The 26,244-nt window shown below is 43.3% G+C and overlaps 1 protein-coding gene across 1 annotated transcript in view; it reads left to right on the plus strand.

Moving 5' to 3' along the window:
* pcsk1 (proprotein convertase subtilisin/kexin type 1) overlaps positions 1 to 24,533 on the plus strand; it is a 30,325-nt gene extending 5,792 nt beyond the window's left edge. The window contains exons 4-14 of the mRNA XM_061263764.1: positions 4,957 to 5,103; positions 7,219 to 7,295; positions 10,013 to 10,101; positions 12,215 to 12,387; positions 12,990 to 13,202; positions 14,361 to 14,461; positions 14,941 to 15,174; positions 15,763 to 15,920; positions 16,844 to 16,977; positions 18,350 to 18,499; positions 18,791 to 24,533. Coding sequence (XP_061119748.1) covers positions 4,957 to 5,103; positions 7,219 to 7,295; positions 10,013 to 10,101; positions 12,215 to 12,387; positions 12,990 to 13,202; positions 14,361 to 14,461; positions 14,941 to 15,174; positions 15,763 to 15,920; positions 16,844 to 16,977; positions 18,350 to 18,499; positions 18,791 to 19,192 — 1,878 coding nt within the window. The 3' untranslated portion in view covers positions 19,193 to 24,533. The remainder of the gene's footprint in view (positions 1 to 4,956; positions 5,104 to 7,218; positions 7,296 to 10,012; positions 10,102 to 12,214; positions 12,388 to 12,989; positions 13,203 to 14,360; positions 14,462 to 14,940; positions 15,175 to 15,762; positions 15,921 to 16,843; positions 16,978 to 18,349; positions 18,500 to 18,790) is intronic.
* The last annotated feature ends 1,711 nt before the right edge of the window (positions 24,534 to 26,244 follow it).

The following is a 26,244-nucleotide window of genomic DNA, read 5'->3' on the forward strand; positions in this document are numbered from 1 at the left end:
ATAGTGCTTGTGTAGTTTATAAACATGTTGTGTAGTGCTTGTGTAGTTTATAGACATGTTGTGTAGCACTTGTGTTGTTTGTAGACATGTTGTGTAGTGCTTGTGTAGTTTGTAGACGTTGTATAGTGCTTGTGTAGTTTATAGACATGTTGTGTAGTGCTTGTGTAGTTTGTAGACGTTGTATAGTGCTTGTGTAGTTTATAAACATGTTGTGTAGTGCTTGTGTAGTTTGTAGACGTTGTATAGTGCTTGTGTAGTTTATAAACATGTTGTGTAGCACTTGTGTAGTTTATAAACATGTTGTGTAGCACTTGCATTACTTATTACTAATGCTAATGCTAATGCTAATACAAATAATGTTTCCGGTTCTGTCATCACTGAAACACCACCAACCAGACCTGGATCCAATAGACCTGGATACAATAAACCAGGGTTCATTAGATGGCAGTAAAATTCAAGCAGAATGATAATGTAAGAAATATGTTTACAGATGCGCTGAACTAAATTCTCTGTCTGTCTGTGACTGACTTTTGCTAGTACAGCGCTGGTTCTAGGCATAGGCCAGAAGGGCAACCTGGGGCACCATGGGGGGGCTGCAAAACTGACAAATGGTAACCTGTATGCTGCTGTTGGGGAGACTCTAGGAGGCGCCACCACAACTCAATGGGGCCAGGCTGATTGTAACGCACTTCACCCCAGAGGAATGAAAGCAGGCGTATCCCTCCACTGCGGGAGATAGTGACAAACTTAGCAACGGTCCTGACAGGAACCGGCTGTTTTTAGTCTGCAGGGCTTCAATCAACTTTACTGGGGATCAAACCACTCAGGGGTCTTACTTTCAACTGTAAAGTAAATTTGTGAAGGGATCTCTTTTACCCAAATAAGCCAAACTTTAATCAGAGCAAGGTTCTCACTTTAACCAGAGCAAGGTTCTCACTTTAACCAGAGCAGGGTTCTCACTTTAACCAGAGCAAGATGGTGTAGCTTGAGTGCAAAGGGAGGGAAAAACCCGGAAGTGCTTAATTTAGAACAGCATTCTGGGAGAGCAGACATTACCGCCACGTCTGCACTATTACAAGTGAAGTGTAGATGTTCCCTTACCACCATACAAACAAGGAAATTACGTATTTTACAGTAACCAGAGACGCTGTGGTCTGAAATGAGCCAGGGGTTTGTGATTCACAGAGGTCTTGTGGGATTCAGGGAAGAACAATTAGTGGTTTACGGTCAAGTCATCCATCTTTGAGGCTTACTTCAGCCGCACAGGAAGGAACACTAAAAATCATATTCCTCAGTCCGCTCTATTCTTTAGTTTTAGATAGATCGATCATTACATTTAGGTAGCGCTTATCTAGACACTCAAATTGCTTCACAGTGATGAGGAGGAAACTCACCTCAACCACCACCAATGTGCAGCACCCACCTGGGTGATACAACAGCAGCCATTTTGCGGCAGAATGCTCACCACACACCAGCTGAGATGGAGAGGGAGAGAGCCGATATAATTAACAGCCCCTAAAAAACAGCTTGACAGGAACTGCAATGACTTGGGATAAATTGGGAAAACCACTGCAACTGAAAATGCAGTTTAGTTTGTGCACATCATGTGGAGATACATGGCTAGTTAGCGTCTATTGTATATTGGCTACATCGTTTTACTGTGCAGCAGTACTTTATGTTCTTTAGCACATTAGTACAGTGACTGAAAACTGTATGTCCTTTAGCACATTAGTACAGTGACTGAAAACTTTATGTCCTTTAGCACATTAGTACAGTGACTGAAAACTGTATGTCCCAATTTACTGTAACCTTTCTGTGCCCCCCCCCCCCCCAAATTTTGCTATGATACAATCCAAAACTATCCAATATAGTAACTAAGCAATGATTAATAGATAAGATCCAAAATAGATAAGATCCAAAAAAACAAACATGTTTAAACGTATACATGCAACCAAAGTTTGGTTGAGAGTGCTAAAACATATTGACGTCACTTATTTGCTCAAGAGCAAACCTGCTGTAAGATTATGGACATTTAAAGGTAAAATTGGTAATTTCGTACTTCTAACAGGAAAGAGAGGAATTGCAGCAACATACACCTTCAAACCACAGCACTGTTTATCCCACCCCTTCTCTGTGAACACGCTGACGTTGAAACGTCATTGGCTGTGGCAATTATAACCAATTTTCAACCAGTGAGCTTGAGTTATTATACAGTTATACAATGTTTTGGTACAGAGTGTCGGGCCTTCAACTGTATATTTCAAAGCCCAAATTTTAAGACTAGAAACACAGGCAGAGGGTGAGTCGACATGTCAGTGAGCCTTTTTTCAATGATAGGAGAGGATGATAGAATGGACTTGTAACAATGTTTGAACACAAGAATCCTACCTATTGTACCTTTAAATTAGTATTTTGTGAGGCTTCATAATGATACAGATCTATTTTTGCACATTGTATTGCTTGGCTCAGATCGTTGCTCTTCATCCAGGTTGATGTGTTGTTACATCCTTTTAATCGGGTGAAGACCGCTCCCCCCCCCCGAGTATCTTGCTTCATTTCTCCGAGCGGTATCATCGCAGCCGCTGGGCTAAAGTGGCTAAAGTGGCAGCAGTGGTCGCTGTAGGCTCGGTATTCTCTCCTCTTCAGCGCTCAGTTTGCCAGCCACACCGGACTGAGTCACCGCATGCGCTTCCGTGCGGGGAAGAGATGGACAGTGCAGCCAACCCACCGCCGATTACGCGCCAAGCTGGGGCCGTGGTCAGCGCTGGCACAGACGCCATTCACCCAGGGTTCTGAGCTGGTTTACAGTGGTTTGCGCTGTGTTTTCAACACTTCTAGCTGGTCACACTTCTAGTGGCTGGTCAAAGCTGGTAAAGCTGGTGGTCGGCTGCTGGACTAGCTGACTCTATACTGTAGGCTGGTCAGGTGGTGATCAGCTGGTCGACCAGCTAAAAGTGTCAAAAACACAGCTTCAACCAGCTTGACCAGTTTAAGCTGATTTAAGTTGTAATTTCCAGCTGGGAACAGAATAAGAGCCAGTACTTTAGCTATACCTGACTCGGCTTTTGGAATCAGAGCCAGTACTTTAGCTATACTTAACTGCCCCACATACAATTTCCCATGTAATAGGGTGTTTTACCGTTGGTATAACACAGCAACATTCTGTTTCTATAGTAACTAGGCTTGTGCTCGGCTGCTTCAGCACAGATGCTAAATGTTAGTGTTTTTGCCTGATGCTATGGTCTCTACCGATGATGAACTGAATGTACTGTACATCAACCCCCCCGCAGTAAGTGGGCTTTGAAGTGACTAATGCCAGTATCTGTGACGACCGACAACACCCCAGTGACTGAGTCAGTGGCTGTACTTCCTCAGGGCTCCCCGATGACTCGTTCCCCGACCTTTGACCTGTGACTCAGTCAGTGTTTGTCAGTGGATGCATCACAGTACAAAAAAATATATATATTCTTTCCTCCACTGGTCTCCTCCTATCGAGACTCCCTGATGACCCATTGACCTCTGTTTTTAGGTCTGAGTGTCTCTGTGACACTCTCTGCTTTCTCCAGATCACATCACACACAGGCTCTGTGACACTCTCTGCTTTCTCCAGATCACATCACACACAGTCTCTCTTTTCAAATCGACAGAACAGGCTAATCCCCCCACTAATCACTAATGAATGCCCCAGAATACCCCAGGATCCGCAGAGCAAGCTCACATACAGGGATCTGAAGAAAAGATTCAGTTGAGGTGCTAACAGTCTGGGTAAGAACCAGCCACACTGGCCTTTGCCCACCCCCAAGGAGCTGAGAGACAGCGTGACTGCAGTGGCTCATCCTTACACCTAGAGCCACTATACAGCTGCAGACACCGCTGCACTGTCGGATTCATCCGTTTTTTTAATCCCACGGCATGACCATGAATCACCCAGGTCCTCGGGTAGGGTGATGAACCTGCCCCCCCCCTTAGGGCCATTATCCAATTAAGTGTATGCTAATTGAGTCATCGCCTATCAGCCCCCCCCCCCCCCCCTCTCGAGAGGACAGGTTTAAAAAGCTCCCTGAGTATGAGAGTCTGCCAAACAATGGTGCCTTTTGGAGAGCCGCTCTGACACGGCACGCGATTAGAGCTACATTACCGGCTGCCGATAACAGCCGCTCAGCCGTGGGGCGACGCTTTCTGAGAGAGGCCCGGCGCAGAGACCTGCTGCCTTTAGCAGCAATTGCAGGTTTGATTCCTTGACTGGGGCACAGCTGTTGTCCCAGCGACTGAAGTAATTAGCCTCAATTACTTCAGAGCTGAATTTACATGTACAAGCTGGACGGGTTTCTGTTGTTAAGATCATCTGCAAAATGCAAACATAATTCCATTAAAATGACATAAACATTGGCATTCACACATTGATCAATATACAGTATGCATGACAGTGTGTGCTAACATAAAAATATATTTTATAAATAACATTTCAAAATAAATATGTAATATATACATGTGTGTTTAGGCACAGTTTTTTCCCCAGATTAGGGATGGGAATACCCGGTCTTGTAGGGCCGGTGTGTATGCAGCTTTTAATTTCCACTAATCACCCTGGCTAAATGAGGTGACTGGCTGTACACACCAGAGCTGGTTTGTTCATAGATTAGAGGGGTATATCACAAAGCGGGATTACTGAGTTAGCTGTATACGTTCCCCGAGTAAAACCTGGAAGCCTCCCAAAACTGGAACATGGACTGACATAATAACACTTGTTCTGGGTTTTACTCTAAACGTATTCAGCTAAGTCAGTCATCCTTCTTCTAGGGATAACTACGTAATTAATGCCAGAATTTGGTATGAAAACCAGACGCAGTCTGTCGTTGCCCACCTCCGCCCCAGACTCACTCTCCCTCTCCCTCTCTCTTTCTCTTCCCCCATCTCCCCCCCCCCCCTCTTTTCTTTGGTTGCGGCTTATTCAAGCAAGACACCAGGACGTCCCCGTCCCAGCCAAAACTGGACCTGCACGTCATCCCGGTGTGGAAGAAGGGCATCACGGGGAAGGGCGTGGTCATCACGGTGCTGGACGACGGGCTGGAGTGGAACCACACGGACATCTACCCCAACTACGTGAGGACACCCCTCCGCACTTCCCCACGTCCCTCTGCATGTTCCTACAGCAGGGGTGCAGAGCAAGGCCCCATCCGCTTCAGGATTCTGTGCCAACTTCTGCTCCGAGTTATTTTATTAGCTAAATAATATATTCTTCAGACTTTTGTACATGCAACAGCTCCAGCCACATACTGCAACTGTTGTAACTGCGTCCTAAAGATTGCACTGTGCTCCAGCACAGGAGTGAACCTGCATCATTTCTAGAAAATAGGTTGGTAAATTTAGGTAATTGGTTGGAATTAGCTCGCAGACCCGCCCTCCAGGACCAGAGTTGTGCACTGCTGTCTTACCGTTGTAAGACAAGAAAGAAAGTACTTTAAATGTGCTTTGAGTATGCTTTAAATGAATCTTTAGTGGGAATAATGGCAGCCGTCACACATCACAGATTACGGATGCCGAGTCCAATAAAACACGGAATGGAATTTCCCTGTGCAGGCATAATGGTAAACACAAAATGGAATAGAGTTGGCGACAATCCTGGCTGCAATCCGCCAAGGTATGGAACCTTGGGGCATTTTCTGACGTTTTTTGCAAATGGGCATTTATTTGTTAGCAGAGGGGTTGTTTTTTATCTTTTCATATTTACAATACATTGTACATGAAGCGGTAGTCAACAAGGAAAAGCAGGTGGCATATTTAAGGCACCATTTATTCCTCATAAAAAAGAGTCCCCAGTCTGCGTGTTCGATCAGCCGGATGAAGCGTGATTTGGACTGTGCGAGCTCGTCGGGCAAAATAAAGACGTCACCGTCTGCGGACAGCGTTTAGAACATCGCGGGAGATGTTATTTTCCCTTTTGATTGCTGGTAAACAGTGCAGGAGGGTCACGTGAGCACGGAGCACGCCAGTCGATGTAAACAGAATCGGGGAAAGCACCCTGGTGTAGCCAGTCAGTCAGTCGCCCGTGAGACAAAGCTGAAAGAGAGCGATCAGAAAGCTTGTCTTCTATAATTAAACTGGCTAATTAAAAGGGTCGCAGTCGAGTGAGTCACAGTCAAGCTGAATTCAGTCTTGCTTGTGTTTTTTCCCCTTTCATTCGGCTTAATTAACATTGTTCTCATTGTTCTGCATTCTGCCTTGACCTCATGTCCTATTGATATGGCTGATGGCAGAGGCATGAAATCAAGCATAAACCTCAAATCCAGCCATAACAGAAAAACAACACTTGTATGCATGTATTTTTTTCAGTTGTGTGGGCTCATTTGTGAGGGTTTTTCTGGTAATACTGATTAATTATATTTTCCACACTCATGAACAATACTCAAATGGCTTCAAGATGGTTTGGCGACTTGACAATATTTTTGTGTCAGTATTGTGTATATTAATAGCCTACGTTAGGGCAATTTATTTTAGCAAAATTGAGGGCAATTTAAATTCCAACCAATCCTCAGTATCCATCTTCTCATTGGATAGTATATGGAGACTGTAGGCCTCTGGTTCTTTTTAACGCAACTCTCGCACACATTGTACTTTTATTCCGAGCTGAAGTTAAATGTTGTGTGAGCGATATGGATCAGCGTCAGTCATGAAAGTCAAATCGCACAAAGCATCGATGTGGAAATCGCATTCCCTATGGAAGGAGGCTTGGCAAACACACTATAACAAAACACTATATCCCGGGAACAGCGTTGTGTGTGCATTGCCGTCACCAAGATGAGCTCTCAGTGGAAAATCAAACTGGCAGACGAAGGCGGATTCCATTACCTTGCCTGATTGGAGACATTAGTGATATTCTGAGGTGTGCTGAGCTTAATTGCCTGCAATCGTGTTCGCCGCGGAACAGGCAGAAGACGCCAGAGTGACTTGGCCTTGCTGCGTGACTCATGGAGGGCAGAGAGTGACGTCAGTTTCCCATTGCCCATTTTATAACCAAAACGCAGTCACTTTTAGTCGTGCTATAATGTTTATTGTGCTCGGTTTTATAACATATTTATTCGTAGTTTCTTTCCATCTCTCTCAGATTAATGGTTCAGTGGGACAGCCTTTGTCACTGACCGGTAAAGCAGCTGTTTACAGTAGATAAGGCCGATCCATTTGTAGTTAAGTGATTTGATATTATTTGTTCTTGTTTAGGATCCAGCAGCAAGTTATGATTTCAACGACAATGACCCCGATCCATTTCCCAGATATGACTCGACCAACGAGAACAAGTAAGTCACACGTGTCAAAATCCAGTCCTGGAGTGCCAGTGTCTGCAGGTTTAACTCCACTGACCTGGTGTGAGAAAATAGAGTTGGTCAAACTGGTTATAAGCTGGTCTAGCTGCTAAACGAGCTGGGAGCTGGTCTGAACTGGTCAGTTGTCTCAAAACCTAGCTTGAGCTATTTTATTTCAGCAGGGCTGGCTTTGAGGGCCAGATTTGAGTATTCTTGGCCTATATAATCTGTGGGAAGAGCATACTGCCCCATTCTTTAACGGAAAAGGCATTTCTGGCCTTACATCTGTGTGTAAAGATGGGATCTGCAATGAGGGAAAAACACTGCTAATCAAAGAATCCAAATGATGGTAGGAGGCTTTGCCATCCTCCTCTCATTTGTCATTCCAAACTGTAATGTTTAAAGGTACAATAGGTCATTTCGGACCTCTTAACGGTCAAGAGAGGAACAGCAGCAACAAGCACCTTCAAACCACAACACTGTTTATCCCTCCCCCTTCTCTGTGAACGCGCTGACATTGAAACGCCATTGGCTGTGGCAATTAGAACCAATTTTCAACCAATGAGCTTGAATTATTGTACAGTTATACGATGTTTTGGTAGAGAGTGCCGGCCTGTCTACTGCATCTTTTCAAACCCAAATTTAAGGACTATAAACAGAGGCAGAGGGTGAGTCAACCTGTCAGTGAGCCTTTTTCAATGATAGGAAAATGGACTTACAATGGTCTTGTAACAATGTTTTAGCACAAAAATCTTACCTATTGTACCTTTAAAGATCATAATTACTTCTGAACCCGACTTAAGAGAGTGGATTTATAATTAAGCCTACAGCAATTCAGTTTCTATCATGTAACCATGATCAGAGTATTTAAAAAAGGAATGAAACATGGCCAGTTTCACAGTATCTGAATCTAAAAAGGCACAGATCATGCTGGTTGATGATGAGTCTGGCAGTGTTGCAGGGATTTCGAGACGAGCTGGCTGAAACACAATGCCGTTATTTTCCCCGTCAAACAATATGCACTCCACTCTCCATTGTGTTTCTGCTGGTTTGTTATCCAGCATCTACACAATTCACAACTGCTTGTGCTGTGGATTACAATGATACTTGTATGTGGTTTCATCAGACATGGACAATGTAAGGAAAAGATCTGAAAAAAACCTGAATAGACTAAATCTAAGATAGCTCCAGCAATGAGCGTGGGTGCGATAATCATGCTGAACACTACTGATGTGCGTTGGTGTGTAGTGCTATGACACACTAGCGGAGCTATGACCTGGTAAAAATTTGTATTCATTAATATAATTTGTCTTTCGTATGGTCTGGGTGTGCTGTACTCTCATTGTTATTGTCAGTTATGTTATATGTTCAGAGCTCGCAATTTGTTCATGGCTTTATGTTTTAGGTTTCGTGACCCTGGGGTATTTTTTGACACCGCCTTCTCTTTGCTTTCAGTTTGAAGATAAATTTTGTCCTTACACGTGGATATCAATGCATCCTCACCTCACCCTCCTTTTCCCACTGCAGCGTAGTCAGCCCTGGGTTGCCCTTGGCCCCACACTGAGGATTACCCAGAGCTATCTTATCCTGTGTCCACACAAGCATTTGTTAACCCTGGGCTAAGTGTTCGCACCTGCTGTTTTGGCACCGTGCTTGGGGATATTTGAGCGACAAACCCCAAAATGTCAGTGTTAACCCTGCTAACCCTGATGGCATTAGCCCACTTTAGATTGTGCAAGTGCTAACATTCACTTAGCCCAGGGATTAGGACAGTGTGAACAGTCCTATTTCTCTTAAAATCTATTTTAACCGTGGTAAATTATAACTGTGAAGCTAGGGTGGCTAAGTTGTAAAGAAAAGGTCCAGCCTTGAGGAATTGCTGTAGTCTATATCTGGCTCTATGCTGTAAATGGAGGTTGTGTAAAAATTCAAAAGCTGGCGTAGTCACTCTGTTTGAGAGTGAGCCTAAAAATATAAAGGAAAGGTGACCAAATTTGTTCATGATTTATTTTTAGTAAAAGATTCAGATTGAAAACTAAAAGGTATCTACATGGTGAAATGACTGGTGGTTAATACCATGTCTCTCTCCTATTATCGCAGACAATAGCTGCAACTTACTCCAGTTTCTAGCTTCTAATTCGCAAGATACCCGAGAACAGAGCTGAACGTACAACACCACACACACATGCGCGCACGCGCGCACACACACACACACACACACACACACACACACACATACACCAGCAGCCCTGCCAGAAACACTCTTTTGTTCGCATTATATCCTGAGTGCTCGTTTGTCTCCACTTGTGCAGTTCAGTCAGATGACCTTTAACACTTCCGGCACAAAGGAAATGACCAGGAGGAGAGACTGATCATTTAAGGTTATGGAGGCTTATGGAGCAGCACTGCATCTCTGAGTGCAGTCTCAGAACTGCATCAAATCATTATCTAGAATACTTTAACCCTATAAATTCCAGCGATATCTCTGCAGGCAACGGATAATTATTTTGACGAAATACTGTCACAAAGACTCTTTACATAATAACAGAAAAAGAAAACAAAAAAACAGCCCTAAAACAGCAAGCACGAGGTAAAAAACTTGTGGGTTAGCAGCAGACATTAAGTGCTCATTCCACCCAAGCTTTCTGATCAGACATTTAGCTTTTTTTCGTTGATGTTAGCAGTGGTTACACCTCTTGTTTTGTGGTCAGGCACGGAACGAGATGCGCCGGGGAAATCGCCATGCAGGCCGACAACAACAAGTGTGGCGTGGGCGTGGCCTACAACTCCAAGGTTGGAGGTAAGAGCTTGTTTATACTCAACCTACACACGCCATCTGTGGGTCATCCACAACTCTGGTGTGAGGTAAACATACAGTGCTGTGAAAAAGTATTTGCCCCCTTCCTGATTTCCTGTATTATTTCATATTTGTCACACTGAATGGTTTCAGATCTTTGCAATGTAATATGAGACAAAAGAAACCTGAGTAAACACAAAAAACTTTATCAACCATCCATGATAGTAATTGCCCCCTTAAAATTAATAACTGGTTGTACCACCTTTATCAGAAATAACATTCGGCTAAAGCTGGAATGGCAAAAAATGATTCCCATTTTAAGAGGATAAATAGCTGTTTATAGATTTCCAGGTGCAGCCTGTATTAGGTGGAATATAAAGATTTATTAGCAAATTGCTTTTCTGGGTCTGTTGTTTTTCTGACGGATTTGGATCATAATAGCAGTATCTAGTGAGGTTTCAGAATAGATAAATGAGGAATTAAGACTGTGCTGAAAAGCACACAGCAGATTAGAGCAGATGCAGTGGCACCCAGAAGCCAACCCTAGCACACACCCATGCTCACAATTCAGTTTCAGGTATCGTTGTGTCAAACTAGCTCACTTGCTAATGGTCAGACCTGGCTCAAAAACTTCTTTTTTTGGATTCTACGCTTGTTGAGCTTGTCTGAGCTGTTTTGGAACCTATAAAATACTCAAGCCCCGCCTTCTGGTCCTCTTGGTTGGCTCAGTTGCACCAGGCAAGATCAATAGAGAACAAAAAATTATTAGAATCCAATCCAAAAACCAACCTGGTTTGTACACACTCCTGCATAACACCCCCCACTTTAGGAAATGACAGCACAGCCCTGCACCTGTCTCCTGGTATTTCAGACCATAATAGGATTGTTCTGAACATTGGGCCATCTCAGGACATGTTGGTCCTCAGATCAGTAGTATCATTGTGGCTCAGAGAAGGGTTTTGTTTTCCTATGGTTTTCATTGTCTCAATTCTCCTCCATTTGTACAGTAATATCACCCATTCATATCTGCTCAGTCCCTTCTGGGAAGCTCATTTAAAACCTACTAGACCAGGGATCTTCATTCCTGGTTGTGGCGGGGGTACAGGGCCTACCCGTTTTGTTTTCTCCCTAATGTCCTCAACCGATTCAGACCCAAGAAATCAGTGAATTAACTGTACAATTGCCTGTTTTAATTGATAAATTAAGTGCTGAGTAACAACAAAAACCAGCGGATTTTGTGACCTGCCAGGACTGGGAATGAAGATCATTGCAATTGACCTTTATTGTAAAGTATACGCATAATAGGATCTTATGCTATTGCCAAACCTGGATGGCTTGGAAATGGCTGATGGAAGTCCACCTGGAACAAATGGTTTTGAGTGGCATATAGGTTAGGGAACTGGGCCTGTAACTCAAAAGTTGTGTGTTTCATTCTGCACTGGGTGCTGCCATTGTATCTCTGATAATTATAATATAACCTGTAATTAACCTGTATTGCTTTAATATGCAGTATATCCAGCTGTATAAAGGGATTATATGTAAAACTGCAAAAGCTGTGAAAGTGACTCGGAATAGGGTTAGAGTGTCTGCCAAATGCCTGTAATATAATGAAGTTGAAGAATGAGGCATTTTTCAATACATGAACTGAATTCCGTTAATTTCATGAATGGAATTGAGCCCAGTCTTGGTTTGTGTACACTGCAAAAAGTGTACTAGTCAAGCAATGAGACTTAATTTTTTGAGCTTGTTTTAAGTTACTGTTTGCTTGACAAGTGATTTTTTTTTAACCCCATTGTCAAATCTTGAAATTAGTTAACCACATTGGCAATATTTTTTCCTTATTTAGCGAAAAAGTTAAAGACATAAGAATTTCTAAGAATTTCCACTGATTTAGTTTTTGTTCTTGCTGTGTAATAAACATTATAGCTACTTTTCAGTACATGAATTGAATTCAGTTGATTTACTGAACAGGTTGAGCTGAGACAGATTTGACCCCACGCCTGGCTGGTGTAAGAGTACAGGAGTACAGGCTCCTGAATAGGTTGAAGTGAGACAGATTAGCTGGGAAAGAGTGCAGGGGTTGGGAATGTCTCTGAGCCTCCGTGCTCTCCCCCAGGGATCCGCATGCTGGACGGGATCGTGACGGACGCCATCGAGGCCAGCTCCATCGGCTTCAGCCCCGACCACGTGGACATCTACAGCGCCAGCTGGGGCCCCAATGACGACGGCAAGACGGTGGAGGGCCCCGGCCGGCTGGCCCAGAAGGCCTTCGAGTACGGCATCCAGAAGGTGCGCATACACATGCACACACATGTGGACATGCTCACACACATACACATACACACACGCACACGCACACATGCACACACACGCACGATGGCACGTGCACACATACTCACACACACGTGCACACACGCCTACAAACACCCACATGCACACACACACCACACATACACATGATGTGCACATACACCTACAAACACACGCACACACACACATACACACACTTACACCAAACATACACATACATACACACGTGCGCACAAACACACACATGCACAGGTACATATGTGCACATGCACACATACACCTACAAACACACACGTGCACACACACCACACATACACACTCATACATTTGCAGAAATCTGTTGAGTTTTCTGAATTGACTGGACAGATGTGGAGTTCTGAAATGGAAGTGAGTGAGCATGCAAACGTCTTCTGCAGGAAGTGATATTGCCCACTGCAGTGTGAGTGTGATGCCATCATATCTGAGACTAAATTATGAGCATGCGTGTAGTGCTATTTCCATGAACTGCGCTTTTATTTTTTTATTGAGTTTTTTTTTTTTTGAGAACGTGCATAATGGGAAAATGTCTCCTTGGTCACCAGGGGCGGGGCGGCAAGGGTTCGATTTTTGTGTGGGCGTCGGGGAACGGGGGCAGGCAGGGGGACAACTGCGACTGCGACGGTTACACGGACAGCATCTACACCATCTCCATCAGCAGCGCCTCCCAGCAGGGCCTGTCCCCCTGGTACGCCGAGAAGTGCTCCTCCACCCTGGCCACGGCCTACAGCAGCGGGGACTACACCGACCAGAGAATCGTGAGACACCTCTTCACTCCCGTCTCCCTTCAATCTCACTGCTGTCTCCTTTAATCTCACTGCTGTCTCCTTTAATCTCACTGCTGTTTCCTTTAATCTCACTGATGTCTCCTTCAATCTCACTGCTGTCTCCTTTAATCTCACTGTCATCCCCCTTCAATCTCACTGATGTCTCCTTTAATCTCACTGCTGTCTCCTTCAGTCTCACTGCTGTCTCCTTTAATCTCACTGCTGTCTCCTTTAATCTCACTGCTGTCTCCTTTAATCTCACTGCTGTCTCCTTTAATCTCACTGCTGTCTCCTTTAATCTCACTGCCGTCTCCCTTTAATCTCACTGCTGTCTCCTTCAATCTCACTGCTGTCTCCTTTAATCTCACTGCTGTCTCCTTTAATCTCACTACTGTCTCCTTTAATCTCACTGCTGTCTCCTTTAATCTCACTGCTGTCTCCTTTAATCTCACTGCTGTCTCCTTTAATCTCACTGCCGTCTCCCTTTAATCTCACTGCTGTCTCCTTCAATCTCACTGCTGTCTCCTTTAATCTCACTGCTGTCTCCTTTAATCTCACTACTGTCTCCTTTAATCTCACTGCTGTCTCCTTTAATCTCACTGCTGTCTCCTTTAATCTCACTGTCACCCCCCTTCAATCTCACTGCTGTCTCCTTTAATCTCATTAAAACACCCCTTGTTATTTTACTGTCATTATACTGTAATCCCCCTGGTATTCTACTGCCATTTAGATGTACTTTCAATAGACTCACTGTAATCTAACTGCCATCTCGTTGTTATCTCATTGGGATTTTTCTGTCATCTCACTGTGGTCTCAATGGGAATTTTCTCTGATTTTGTTTTAATCTCATTGCGATTTTACTATCATCACACTTTAATCTCGCTGTGACCTCACTGTCATCTCTCCATTTTCTGCAGTTTCTTTCCAGCTCACTACCGGCTCACTGTCTTCCTTCTGTGATCTCACTTTAATCAGTTCTCTGCTCGGTTATCAATACATACTCTCTGTTTCATTCTTCTTTTCTCCTCTTTTTTCCTTTTTTCGGATATTTTTTATACTCTTCCTCATCTCCTCGTCTCTTTCTTCCCCACTACCTTCTTTCTCTGCCATCCTCTCTTCACGTGGTTGTCGTGTTTCTTTTTTTTTCAGACCAGCGCAGATCTGCACAACGAGTGCACAGAGACCCACACCGGGACGTCCGCCTCTGCCCCACTGGCTGCTGGGATATTCGCGCTGGCTCTGGAGCAGAAGTACGGAGGGGCTTTATTTTCCTATCGCTAAAATGCAGGTTTATCTATGGGCCTGCAGTCCTTTACACACATGACCTGCGTTTATGAATCAGGGCAGATATCAGAGTGACCCTGTGCTGTTGTGAGGTCAGAAAGTGAAATTCCTCCACAGTATTTTGTTCCAAACACCTGGATTTGCACATTTAAACACAATTCCTCAGCCAGGAGGTATAAATAATGAGTGAAATCAGTTGGAAGAGGGGAAAAATGTATGCACATCACAGTCTTTTCTTAGGTGCTGGAGTTGTAGGACTGTTCAAATGTAAAAAGGTTTACGTGATTTGATGAAAATCGACCAGAGCATTGTGTGTACATATAGTTAAATAAATGGGAGCATCTAAGTGGGCATGGTTTTTTAATGTTAATGTTGAATGGTTGGCGAAACGCATAGTAGGACCCTGGGTCTGGTTTTATGATGTTTGACATGGGTTTCCTCACAGCCCCGATCTGACCTGGCGGGACCTCCAGCACCTGGTGGTTTGGACCTCAGAGTTCGACCCGCTGGCCAACAACCCGGGCTGGAAGAAAAACGGGGCGGGGCTGATGGTGAACAGCCGTTTCGGGTTCGGCCTGCTCAACGCCAAGGCCCTGGTGGACCTGGCAGACCCCGAGGTGTGGAAGCACGTTCCGGAAAAGAGGCAGTGCATCGTGAAGGACGAGACCTTCGAACCCAGGTGAAGGAGCGGTTCAGTCCAGCCAAGCTCTACTGCCCCCAGAGGGCCGCTTGTGTACAGCATGAGAAAGCCACATACTGTCTGACATCTCACTGGATCTGCATCACAAAGCAGGATTACTGAGTTAGCTGGATACCTGCAAAAAATCCAATCTGGAACATGGACTGCAGTAAAAAGAGCTGTTCTGGGTTTTACTCAGTGCAGTTTCCAGCATACTCAGTAATCCTGCTCATCATCATAGACATGATAAACTGTCAATGTTCTATATTAAAAATCAAGCAATGTTGTAATATTAAATAATATTAATTAAGTATATATAAAAAAAGGATGCCATATATCATATTGTATATTTATATACTGTCATTCATTATATTCAGCCATCACCACAATAAAGTGAGCTACCCTCTACCCTCTGTCATTCTGAGAGAATTTCATCCTTTCTTTATCTGTTTCTCCTGTCCCCTCTTCCTAAGCCTGTGGGAGGAGAACATTTTTTAATTTTTCTCCCAGCAGAAGGGAGGATTAGCCCTAAATTAGGAAGAAAAACTATGGTAATCTCATTTGTTTCTACTTCTTTTCCTCTGTCAGGGCTTTGAAGGCAGCGGGCGAGATCACCATAGAGATCCCCACCAAAGCCTGCGCCGGCCAGGACAACGCCATCAAGTCCCTGGAGCATGTGCAGATGGAGGCCAGCATCGAGTACACTCGCCGTGGGGACCTCCACATCACCCTCACCTCCCCCTCAGGTGTGACGCGCATCAGGGTCCTGCGGGGAAACATGAGCAAGGAGACGAGTGTTCCTAGTCAGGGAAAAGGGCCTGTAACTCAGAACTACTCTTACATCATCACATTACATTACCCAACACTTCCTGTTAAATGAGCTACACTCTTACATCATCACATTACATTACCCAACACTTCCTGTTAAATGAGCTACACTCTTACATCATCACATTACATTACCCGACACTTCCTGTTAAATTAACTACACCCTTACATCATTACATTACCCAACACTTCCTGTTAAATTAACTACACTCTTACATCATTACATTGCCCAACACTTCCTGTTAAATTAACTACACTCTTACATCAACAAACTACACTCTTACATCATTAAATTACCCAACACTTTCTGTTAAATGAACTACACTCTTAAATCGTTAAATTACCCAACACTTCCTGTTAAATTAACTACACTCTTACATCATTACATTATATTTCATGTATATCTTATATGCAGATGCTTTTATCCAAAGCGACCTACAATAAATGTGTACACATGTTGTTGGAACAAATTCAAAACACGGGTCAGATGAAGTACTGATAAAGTAGCAGTTATCCATAGCCCACACAGAGTAGTTCACACAGTGTAGCCCACACAGTGTAGCTCACACAGAATGGTTCACACAGTGTAGCTCACACAGTGTAGCTCACACAGTAAAGCATTGGCTAGTTATGGCTAAGTCTTATCACGGGCCATAATTGAAAATGCTAAATTAAAAAACCACAATAAAAATCATCATAAAAAGGGTTTTGGCATTTTCAAGTCACGATGTGGCATTTCAGTTCATTTCCTGGTCTGAAAAAGAATGTGCCCTAATGACTAGTGCTCTAAGTAATACTGGAGTCCAAGTAATGATGGGGGCGTCTCTGCCAAATTTTTCAGGCACCAGCACCGTCCTGTTGGCAGAGAGAGAGAGGGACACCTCCTCCAATGGATTCAAGAACTGGGACTTCATGTCAGTGCACTCCTGGGGTGAGGACCCGGCCGGGACCTGGACCCTGAAAATCACAGACCTGGTGAGTAAAAATCACAGACCTGAACCCTAAAAATCACAGACCTGGTGAGTAAAAATCACAGACCTGAACCCTAAAAATCACAGACCTGGTGAGTAAAAATCATAGACCTGGTAGTACTAACCCTAACCCTAACCCATAACCCTACCCCCCCCCACATCATAGGCATGGTTAACAGGGAATGTGAACATTATATTATAATATATCTAAGATATATAAAATAAAATAATATATTATATATTATATTATCTTCCCCAGTCCATTTTAGTTCCGGTTTAAGTATAGTGGAATATATGGTTATTTAGATTAAGACCAGAGACTAATGTCCCCTACAGGGGGCGAACATTAGTTGCGGGGTATTAGGGCATGGCATGGCCTGATCTCTCCCCCTGTGAGAGTGTGTGCTGTTGAAATAGCCCCGGTGACTGCACTACCCTAAATTACAATCCACCCAGGCTGATCCTAAATATGAGTGTTTCCCTAATCAACGGAAGTGATCACTCTTGCAAGGATTTTTGTAAAAACATGGCTTAAAAAATGTAAAGCATTTGATAAGAACTCAGTGTGAACTCACTGCTGATCGCATGGGACCATATTAAATAATAGACGCAGTTATGAGGAACGGTTTGGAAGGGGCACTAGCTGGGCTTTGGCTTTGCCCATGTTTGAGAGCAGATGCAGCTCTGAACAAAGCTGTCACCCTGCACCTGGACTGGGACCAAAACGGCCATTTGCCATGTTGATGGCAGGGCCGAGTGCCTCAGCACTACTAGTGGATGTCTGATGGAGCTGTCGGGACAAGCACTGCGCTGTTAACGGCCCATTTGTCATAAAGGCAAACCAAAGCTGGAGTGGGTTTTACGGGCACTCATGGTGTGAGAGCCATTAAAAAATTTTCTAATGCAAATATGGAGCCACACATACAGTATCTGAGAAACATTTCCACCATTCTGAAGGATAGAATAGCCCGATAACAAGAGGAGCTTTGTTTTTTGAATAAGTGGTCACCGCTGAAATTAGTTCGTTTTTTGAGATGTGCATGATGCCTGCTCTCTCTCTCCTTAACTACGCTACAGGCCGCCCCTTTGTCGTATCTTTCTGACCCAGGTCTCTCTCTCTCTCTCTCTCTCTCCCCCCTCTCTTCCACCCTCTCTCTCTCCCTCCCTCTCTCTCTCACACTCTCTCTCCCTCCCTCCCTCTCCCTCTCTCTCTCTCTCCCTCCCTCTCTCTCTCACGCTCTCTCTCCCTCTCCCTCCCTCTCTCTCTCCCTCTCTCTCCCTCCCTCTCTCTCTCACACTCTCTTTCCCTCTCCCTCCCTCTCTCTCACTCTCTCTCTCCCTCTCTCTCCCTCTCCCTCTCCCTCTCTCTCACTCAGTCTGGGCGTTTGGAGAATGAAGGGCAGATTGTGAGCTGGAAGTTGATCTTGCACGGGACGGGTGAGCGGCCGGTGCACATGAAGTCTGGCCGGGTGTACGTCCCGTATAACGCCGTTCAGAACGACCGCCGGGGCGTGGAGAAGATGGAGGTAAGACCTTGTCAATTAAAAATGTGTCTTGAGACATTACATTTACATGTGACTACAACTATGTACTGTGTTATTATATACAGTATATTGTTGCTGAACTCCATTCCAATGTTACTTCAGGAAATGTACTGCAATTACGGTAAATTAATGAAATAATAGAATCCCCACAGGGCATTTTGGGTATTTTTCAGAAATTACATATCTATTTAGTTAATTTCCTGAATTAATATTAAAGTGAAGTGAAATGGAAGTTCCCCAAAACCTGATGCACACCTGTACCGCACCTTTCAGCAGGAAACCCCTACGGAGGCTCAGGTGTCCAAAAAGGCCTCGCCTGTCACCTCCTCCCCACCAGGGGGCGCTGTCCAGGAGGAGAGCTCTCCCTCCGCTGCCCTCATGCGCCTCCTCCAGACCGCCTTCAACAGGCAGACGCCCGCCAGCAAGCCCCGCCCCTTACCGCCGGCCAGCCCCACACACAAGGAGGAAGGGGAGGAGCGAGAGGAGAGCGCCAGCCCCCGAATCTCCTACCAGAATCTGTACCAGGCTCTGGACAGGCTGAACCACTACAAGGGCCCGGAGGACAGCCTGTACAGCGACTACAGCGACGGTTTCTACAGCGCCAAGCCCTACCGTCACCGTGACGACAGACTGCTGCAGGCCTTCTTCCACATGCTCTCAGACAACCGCCAGTGAGGGCCAGCCACAGGGGGCGCCAGGGAGCCGGGAGCGGTTAGGCTAGGGGGCTGGTGGGGATAGCAAAACTCTTAATGTTAAACTGACTCTGACACAGTACAACTCTCAATGCTAAACTCACTCTGACACAGTACAACTCTTAATGCTAAACTCACTCTGACACAGTACAACTCTTAATGTTAAACTCACTCTGACACAGTACAACTCTCAATGTTAAACTCACTCTGACTCTAGCACAGACTCTCAATGTTAAACTCACTCTAGCACAGGAAGACTCTCAATGTTAAACTGACGAACACAGTGCATATCCTCCTCAGACCAGGTAGAAAAAAAAAGTTGAAGTATTTTTATTTTATAGTGTTGCAGTGGATATATTTTTAAAAACACAATCTATTTTATGTTTTTTGAATATCGCTTATTGTGTAGGTTTCAACATAGCATAATATAATGGTTCTTGACATTAAGACCAGAGACCCATGTCCCCAAAGTGAACTACCGGGTCTCAGGAGGATAGGAGTCCATTGGTACCCGCGTTTACTGTGCTGTGGAGTTAACAGTACTCTGTCAGAGCTGATTTTACGCTGAGGGTTCTGCTGAGGGAGGCGGAATAGGATGGCGGGGGGTTTGGGGGAACGCTGACTCTTCCAGTTGATTGTCTTCATGATTCACTCCACCCCTTCCTGAGGTTTGAACATTTTCCTGTCTGTGACACTGCACTTTTACCCCCGCCCCCCAACAAAAGAAGTATATCCTCATTTTATTTATTTAACTGGAGTCTGTGGCTCTGGTTTGACTCACACTTTCTAATAGGTCTGTGCGCCTCTCCCTGATTATGCCCGTCTAAAAGTAAATGAGCTTGTGCGGGAAGTGATCTGTCCGGAACACAGCCCTGTTTTGAGGCCCACCGGCAGGACTCTGTTCCCTGTGTGTTGTGCACATCCTGGCCTCCTCCACGCCGTTAATCTCTCCCTCCTCTCTCCCCTTCATATTGCTCCACAGACATGGTTTTATCCCAAGGCACAGTCTTCTCAGTTTGGTTTTATTCGACTCTTTGAATTAACACTGCCAGTCACACTCTTCACCTCTGTTAAAATCCAAATTTGGTATAAAGCATACTAGCTTTTTACAATGCCAACCAGTATCAGTTTTCACTTTTCACAAATACCTTTTTATGAAATACTTGAGCCAGTTTTCATTCATATGTTAAGTGAAAAACTGAACATTCCACCCCCAAGCATTAGTCCTGGGAACGTACTGATTATCATGACATCACACGTGGGGAGTGTTCTAATGTAGACTGAGGTGACCACCAAAAATGGGTGGAGCTTTAATATGCCAGTCACTGATTTTAGCCAATCATAGTGTTTTGCTACTGAGAGCGAGCCAAATATTCTGAATAGATTATGACTCGGTGAACTGGCAGCTGCACCTGTTTGGGGATTCTGGGATTGGTGGAGAGTTGACTCTCATCAGGCCATTCATTCCCATTGCCAGGAAAGGGTTGGCTTGTGCAGGCTTGTCCCAGGGGAGATCATTATTTCCACACATTTTAAGTAGTACAACCACCTGTTCTGTGGGGGTTAGTCTAGGGACAGAGATGTGTCATTGTTATCAGAGAGGACACATTGCTAATTAGTGGAGCCTTTTCTCCACTGCTGTTGTAGTTCACACGGTGGTTCACTCGTAAGTGTCATTCAGGGCTAGGCAACCCGGGTCCTGGGGTGGCAGTGATGCTTCTGCACCGCAAAAAACCCCCAAATAAAACAGTCTTTACAAGTATTTTAGTCTTATATTTAGACCTTAGAAATCTTACTTTTTGCTTAAAAAGTAAAAAATATTGCCTATGAGGGGAGACCGTTTAACTCATTGAAAAGTAAATTTCAGTTGTCTAAGTTAAAATAACCGCTAAGTTAAAACAAGGTAATATTTTCAACTTCCGAGAAAGAAAAAAAGATTTAAAGTCTCATTACAAGACTACAACTCTTGTTACGAAGGTTTCTTTTTGGAGTGCGGCTTTTGTTCCGAACAAGAAGTACATTGTCAGACAGTTACTCACTCTGACTCCATTCATTTTCAACAAGAGGTTTAAGACAGATCTTTGGCCAACTCATGTATGTATATTTAGTTCATTCTACTCTTCAACCTGGTTTTAACAACACCAGGCCATTCAAATCTTCTATTTTAACTCATCCAAATAGTTTACAAAAAGTGATATATATTTATATTCCAAACAAAAGCAGATAAAATATTAAACTTATCACTTCAACGTATAATAGTATAACACAGAAATATAAAAATGTTTGATTTAGATTTCTTTGATATTTTGAAAAATGCAGAATGACATAAAATAAAGGTTTATTTTTCTAACAGTTCCTTAACCGAATATACATGTAGGCTAAGTAAAGTGAAATTGGTGATACTTGAGTTGAGTTGATAAAATAAATAAAACAAGTTTCCCTAGTTTAATTTTCTCAATTCAAGAAACATAAAAAAAAAACATTCAGTATGACATGCAGATTCAGTTTGGTTGCTTTCATATGTGTCTGAAAAGTATAAAACGGGTTTGGATCATGACACAATCCCAAACACTGTAAAAGTTATCAGTGAAAACTGCCACATTGTGTAACAGTGAATGAGCAAACGTTTGGAATTGTGTAGCTTTGAGTTTAGATGCAGCCATACATTGCCAGTCTTTAAAGGTCTCCATGGCGAGTTACATACCTCATACCGCTTGTGTTTATCCATGCCTGCTGGATGTGATTGGAGCCCAGGTAACACAAAACGTTCTCACAATGTTGCTGCAATGTTATAACGTGACAAAAGGAGAACATTTTGAGTTAGCTGGGAGCGTATAGCAGTGATGGGGGATTTACAATGCAGTGGAGTAGTTTGAGACATTTAAGAGGCTTTGCTGTCCATAGTAAAATGCAGTTATTTAGCCAAATCAGCGAGCCTGTGATTGATTGGTTTCTGATGCCGCATTCTCCCATCACTAGCTTACAGTCATGTAAATTACTGCTTTACTCAGAGAATATACCATTGAAAAGATTGGGTGCAAATGTTTTGAAAATGCATCATTATACCAATTTTATTTATGACATTTGTCTAAGGTTACTATCACACAGTCAGTGAATCATAAACTATATGCTGTTTCATGTATAGGTTCAACATGAAATGTGCTGTAATAAATTATGAAGTTACCTCACAAGTAGATGCTCTGTAAAATGAGTTTGTGCTGGTTTGCATTCTAATGTTTTCCAATATTCTTTTGTGCTTCATAATTATCATAATTGTGTATCCGGGACAGTACACTGATTTAAATGTCAATTCTCTTTTAAAAAAACATTGTACGGATATCAGTGTCACCAGCTTGCTAAACAGCTGAACCATGTCAATAACCCAGGGGTGTCAAAGTCCTTGAGGGGAAGTTGTGTTTTTAGGCTACAGTGTCTGCAGGTTTAACTCCAGTCCTGGAGGGGGGCACTGTGTCTGCAGGTTTAACTCCAGTCCTGGAGGGCCGCAGTGTCTGCAGGTTTAACTCCAGTCCTGGAGGGCTACAGTGTCTGCAGGTTTAACTCCAGTCCTGGAGGGCTACAGTGTCTGCAGGTTTAACTCCAGTCCTGGAGGGGGGCACTGTGTCTGCAGGTTTAACTCCAGTCCTGGAGGACCTCAGTTTCTGCAGGTTTAACTCCAGTCATTCAGGGCTACAGTGTCTGTAGGTTTAACTCCAGTCATGGAGGGCTACAGTGTCTGCTGGTTTGCTTTAATTGAATAGGCCCTGTTTTCTGTGTGGCACCATGCAAGTTCTCACTGTCTAAATGCTTAGAATAATGGCTTAGTAGTTTTTTCTATGTTTCATTCTTGCATCCCATATCAAAAATAGTAGGTCAATACTTCTGTATATTTTAACGATAATTATTTAAATAATATAGTATATAGTTTATAGTACCCATACTAAAAGTATATAATAATTGTATACTCCAATGTACTTATGTTTTCACATGAGACTGAAACTAAGAAACCTCAAAACCTCAAATTCCTCCTGCCAAACTTACACTGGAGGTCATTTCTGTATGTCTGTAAAAGCTAACAAGTAAAGCATTTTTGGGGCAGCATGTAGCCTCATGGCTAGTTGACTGGAAGCCAGAAGGTTGAGAATCTTCTAATCCCGGTGTAGCCACATTAAGATCAGTGCAGCTGTTGAGGCCTTGAGCAAGGCCCTTAACCCTCATTCCTCCTGGGAGATTGTCCCCTGCTTAGTCTAATCAACTGTTAGTCACTTTGGATAGAAACATCAGCTAAATAACTAATTTCATTTTGTCAGATGAATCAGTTTGCTATAATGTATATGCCATCAGTAATATAATAATAATTTGTTATTTTGTCAATGCTTTTATCCAAAGCAACTTCACTTGATTTTGACTAGGCAAGGGACAGTCCTCCTTGGAGCAATGCAGGGTTAGGGGCCTTTGCCAAGGGCCCAACAGCTGTGCGGATCTTATTGTGGCTACACCGGGGCTTGAAACCCCAACTTTCCGGGAAACCTAAAGTTCAGTCCACGTTTATGTGCACATTGAAGGTGAAATATACGTTTGCTGTTGATGATAACTAGATCAGTGCCCTGGGTGATGGTTAAGGTGTGAGTTCTGATCTGGATGTGTCAGGTATTGATTTTCCACCACTGTGTTGTTAGGGTCTTTATCTTTTCTCCTCCAGGAATAGCTGACACAGCAAAATGCCCTCACGCCCTATAAAAACCTTGGCCCCCTCTCCACCCTATTTATCCTTATTATATGACCAGGAGTCAATCCCAGCATTCCCTGGTGCAGAGCTTCCCGAAGGAAGGTTTGAATTGGTTTCCACCAAACAAAATTACTTGGCCACTGTATGAAGACTTTAAGAGGTTTTCTTTTTTTGCAGTTTGTGTTATACCAAACCGTTTTGATTGCTTTTGGTGCCTCCTGTTATGTAAAAGATATAAATTTTGGAAAAAAAAACTGGAAGAGAAGGAACAGTATAAAGAAAGTGTGGGTAAAGTATTTTAATATACTTATCTGAAATGTATATTTTCTTTACTTATTCATTATATACAAAAAAGGAGCTCTGGATAACAGAAAATAAGTATACCTATAATTAATATTTCTAAAATGCTAAATCAGGAGATCCTGTGTTTTAAATGTGTAAGGAGAAGGCAACTCCAATAAAACCTGTGGCTTCTAGTGTTTTAAATGTTGTGAATCTGTGTTGAAGCGCATTTGATATTGTCAATCTCGCCATATTGTTATGGTTATTTCTTGCATGTTTACGCCTAAATACAGTATGTCGGCTATGTTGCAGCATCTCTATTGTGTGGTTGTACATATTGTGGACCAAAGACATGATATTCTGCTACACCATTGGCAGAAACAGAGTTACAGTGCAGATATACACTCACTGAGCATTTTATTAGGACCATTTTTACTTTATTACACCTGTTTATTAATGCAATGATCTAATCAGGCAATTGTGTGGCATCAGTGCAGTGCATAAAATCATGCAGATATGGGTCAGGAGCTTCAGTTAATGTTCACATCATGGTCATGCTTGGCATTTATATAGCGCCTTTATCCAAAGCACTATACAATTGATGCTTCTAATTCACCCATTCATAGACTCACGGCGATTGGCTGCCTTGCAAGGCACCAACTTGCTCGTCAGGAGCATTTAGGGGTTAGGTGTCTTGCTCAGGGACACTGACACACAGGGCAGGATCGAACCGGCAACCCTCTAACTGCCAGATGACTGCTTTTATCACCTGAGTCAACATCCACCTCCAGAATGGGGGAAAATGTGATCTAAGTGACATTGATCATGGGATGATTGTTGGTGTCAGACAGGGTGGTATCTCTGAAACAGCTCATCTCCTGGGATTTTCACACACAACAGTCTCTAGGGTTTGCAGAGAAAGGATCGAAAAATGAAAAACATCCAGTGAGAGCATTTCTGCGGGCAGCAATGCCTTGTTAATGAGAGAAGTCCAGTAAAACTGATGGGAAGGTGACAGTAACTAACCACACTTTACAACAGTGGTATGCAGAAGAGCATCTCTGAACACAACACTTTAAACCTCTAAGTGGGTAGGCTACAGCAGCAGAAGTAATAAGTCTAAAAAATAAATCTAATAAATACATAATAAAGTGCTCAATGAGTGTATTTTTTATTTTATTTTTTTATTTAACATTGAACATGTTAAATGCATAATGAAAGTAGCTTAATGCTTAGTATTTACTTGATACTGCTAACCTAATCCTTTGGGGGAGAAATGTTCACAAAATGAGCAAGAAATACAAATTAGGTTCAAATAGATTAAAATGTAACCTGAGCTTAATGACAGAACTGAAGCTTCTCTGCAATCAAAGGCTGCACACTTTTATTTGTTGCTTTAGAGATATTAAGCTATACATTATTACAGTTTCAATACAATTTGACTTTCCTGCTTAGAGAAAAGGTATATGTAAGGTGGGAATAATCAAATACAGGATGTCTGATTCCACTACATGATCAACAAACATATTGAACAAACATTTCCACTGATACATATTTTTTCTCTCACTCACTGCAATAGGAGCATATGGTCCAGGTTTTCCAAAAATGGTTAAATGCCTTGACATATTCTGCTGCTTAATTGTTATCAGTATGTCTGTTTCAAATATGCCTGTTTTAAAGACATTACCCTCTGGGTCAGATTCTGGAATTATTTAACAACTATCAAACAAAACAGATTTCAGAGCCTTTAGTGCATTGATTTCATGACTTGAAATCACAATAACAAATTGCACAATGAAAACCCCATAATAAATGACGCACTCATCTCACCACTAGGTGCCATTTCTCACTTCTCCTTGGAAGCTAAATTGCCCATCATGAAAACACAGGCTTTCCCCGCCACCTAGTGGCAACAAAGTGAACACCACCATGACGTCACACAGGCCACAACAGGTTCTGCGTGAGGACACCGCCACCTTTACCGAGACCCCAGCAAAGGCTTTTGAGGTTCCCTCTCAGGGTTTTCC

Source organism: Conger conger, chromosome 12 (assembly GCF_963514075.1).
Source record: "Conger conger chromosome 12, fConCon1.1, whole genome shotgun sequence".
Classification (NCBI taxonomy): Eukaryota; Metazoa; Chordata; class Actinopteri; order Anguilliformes; family Congridae; genus Conger; species Conger conger.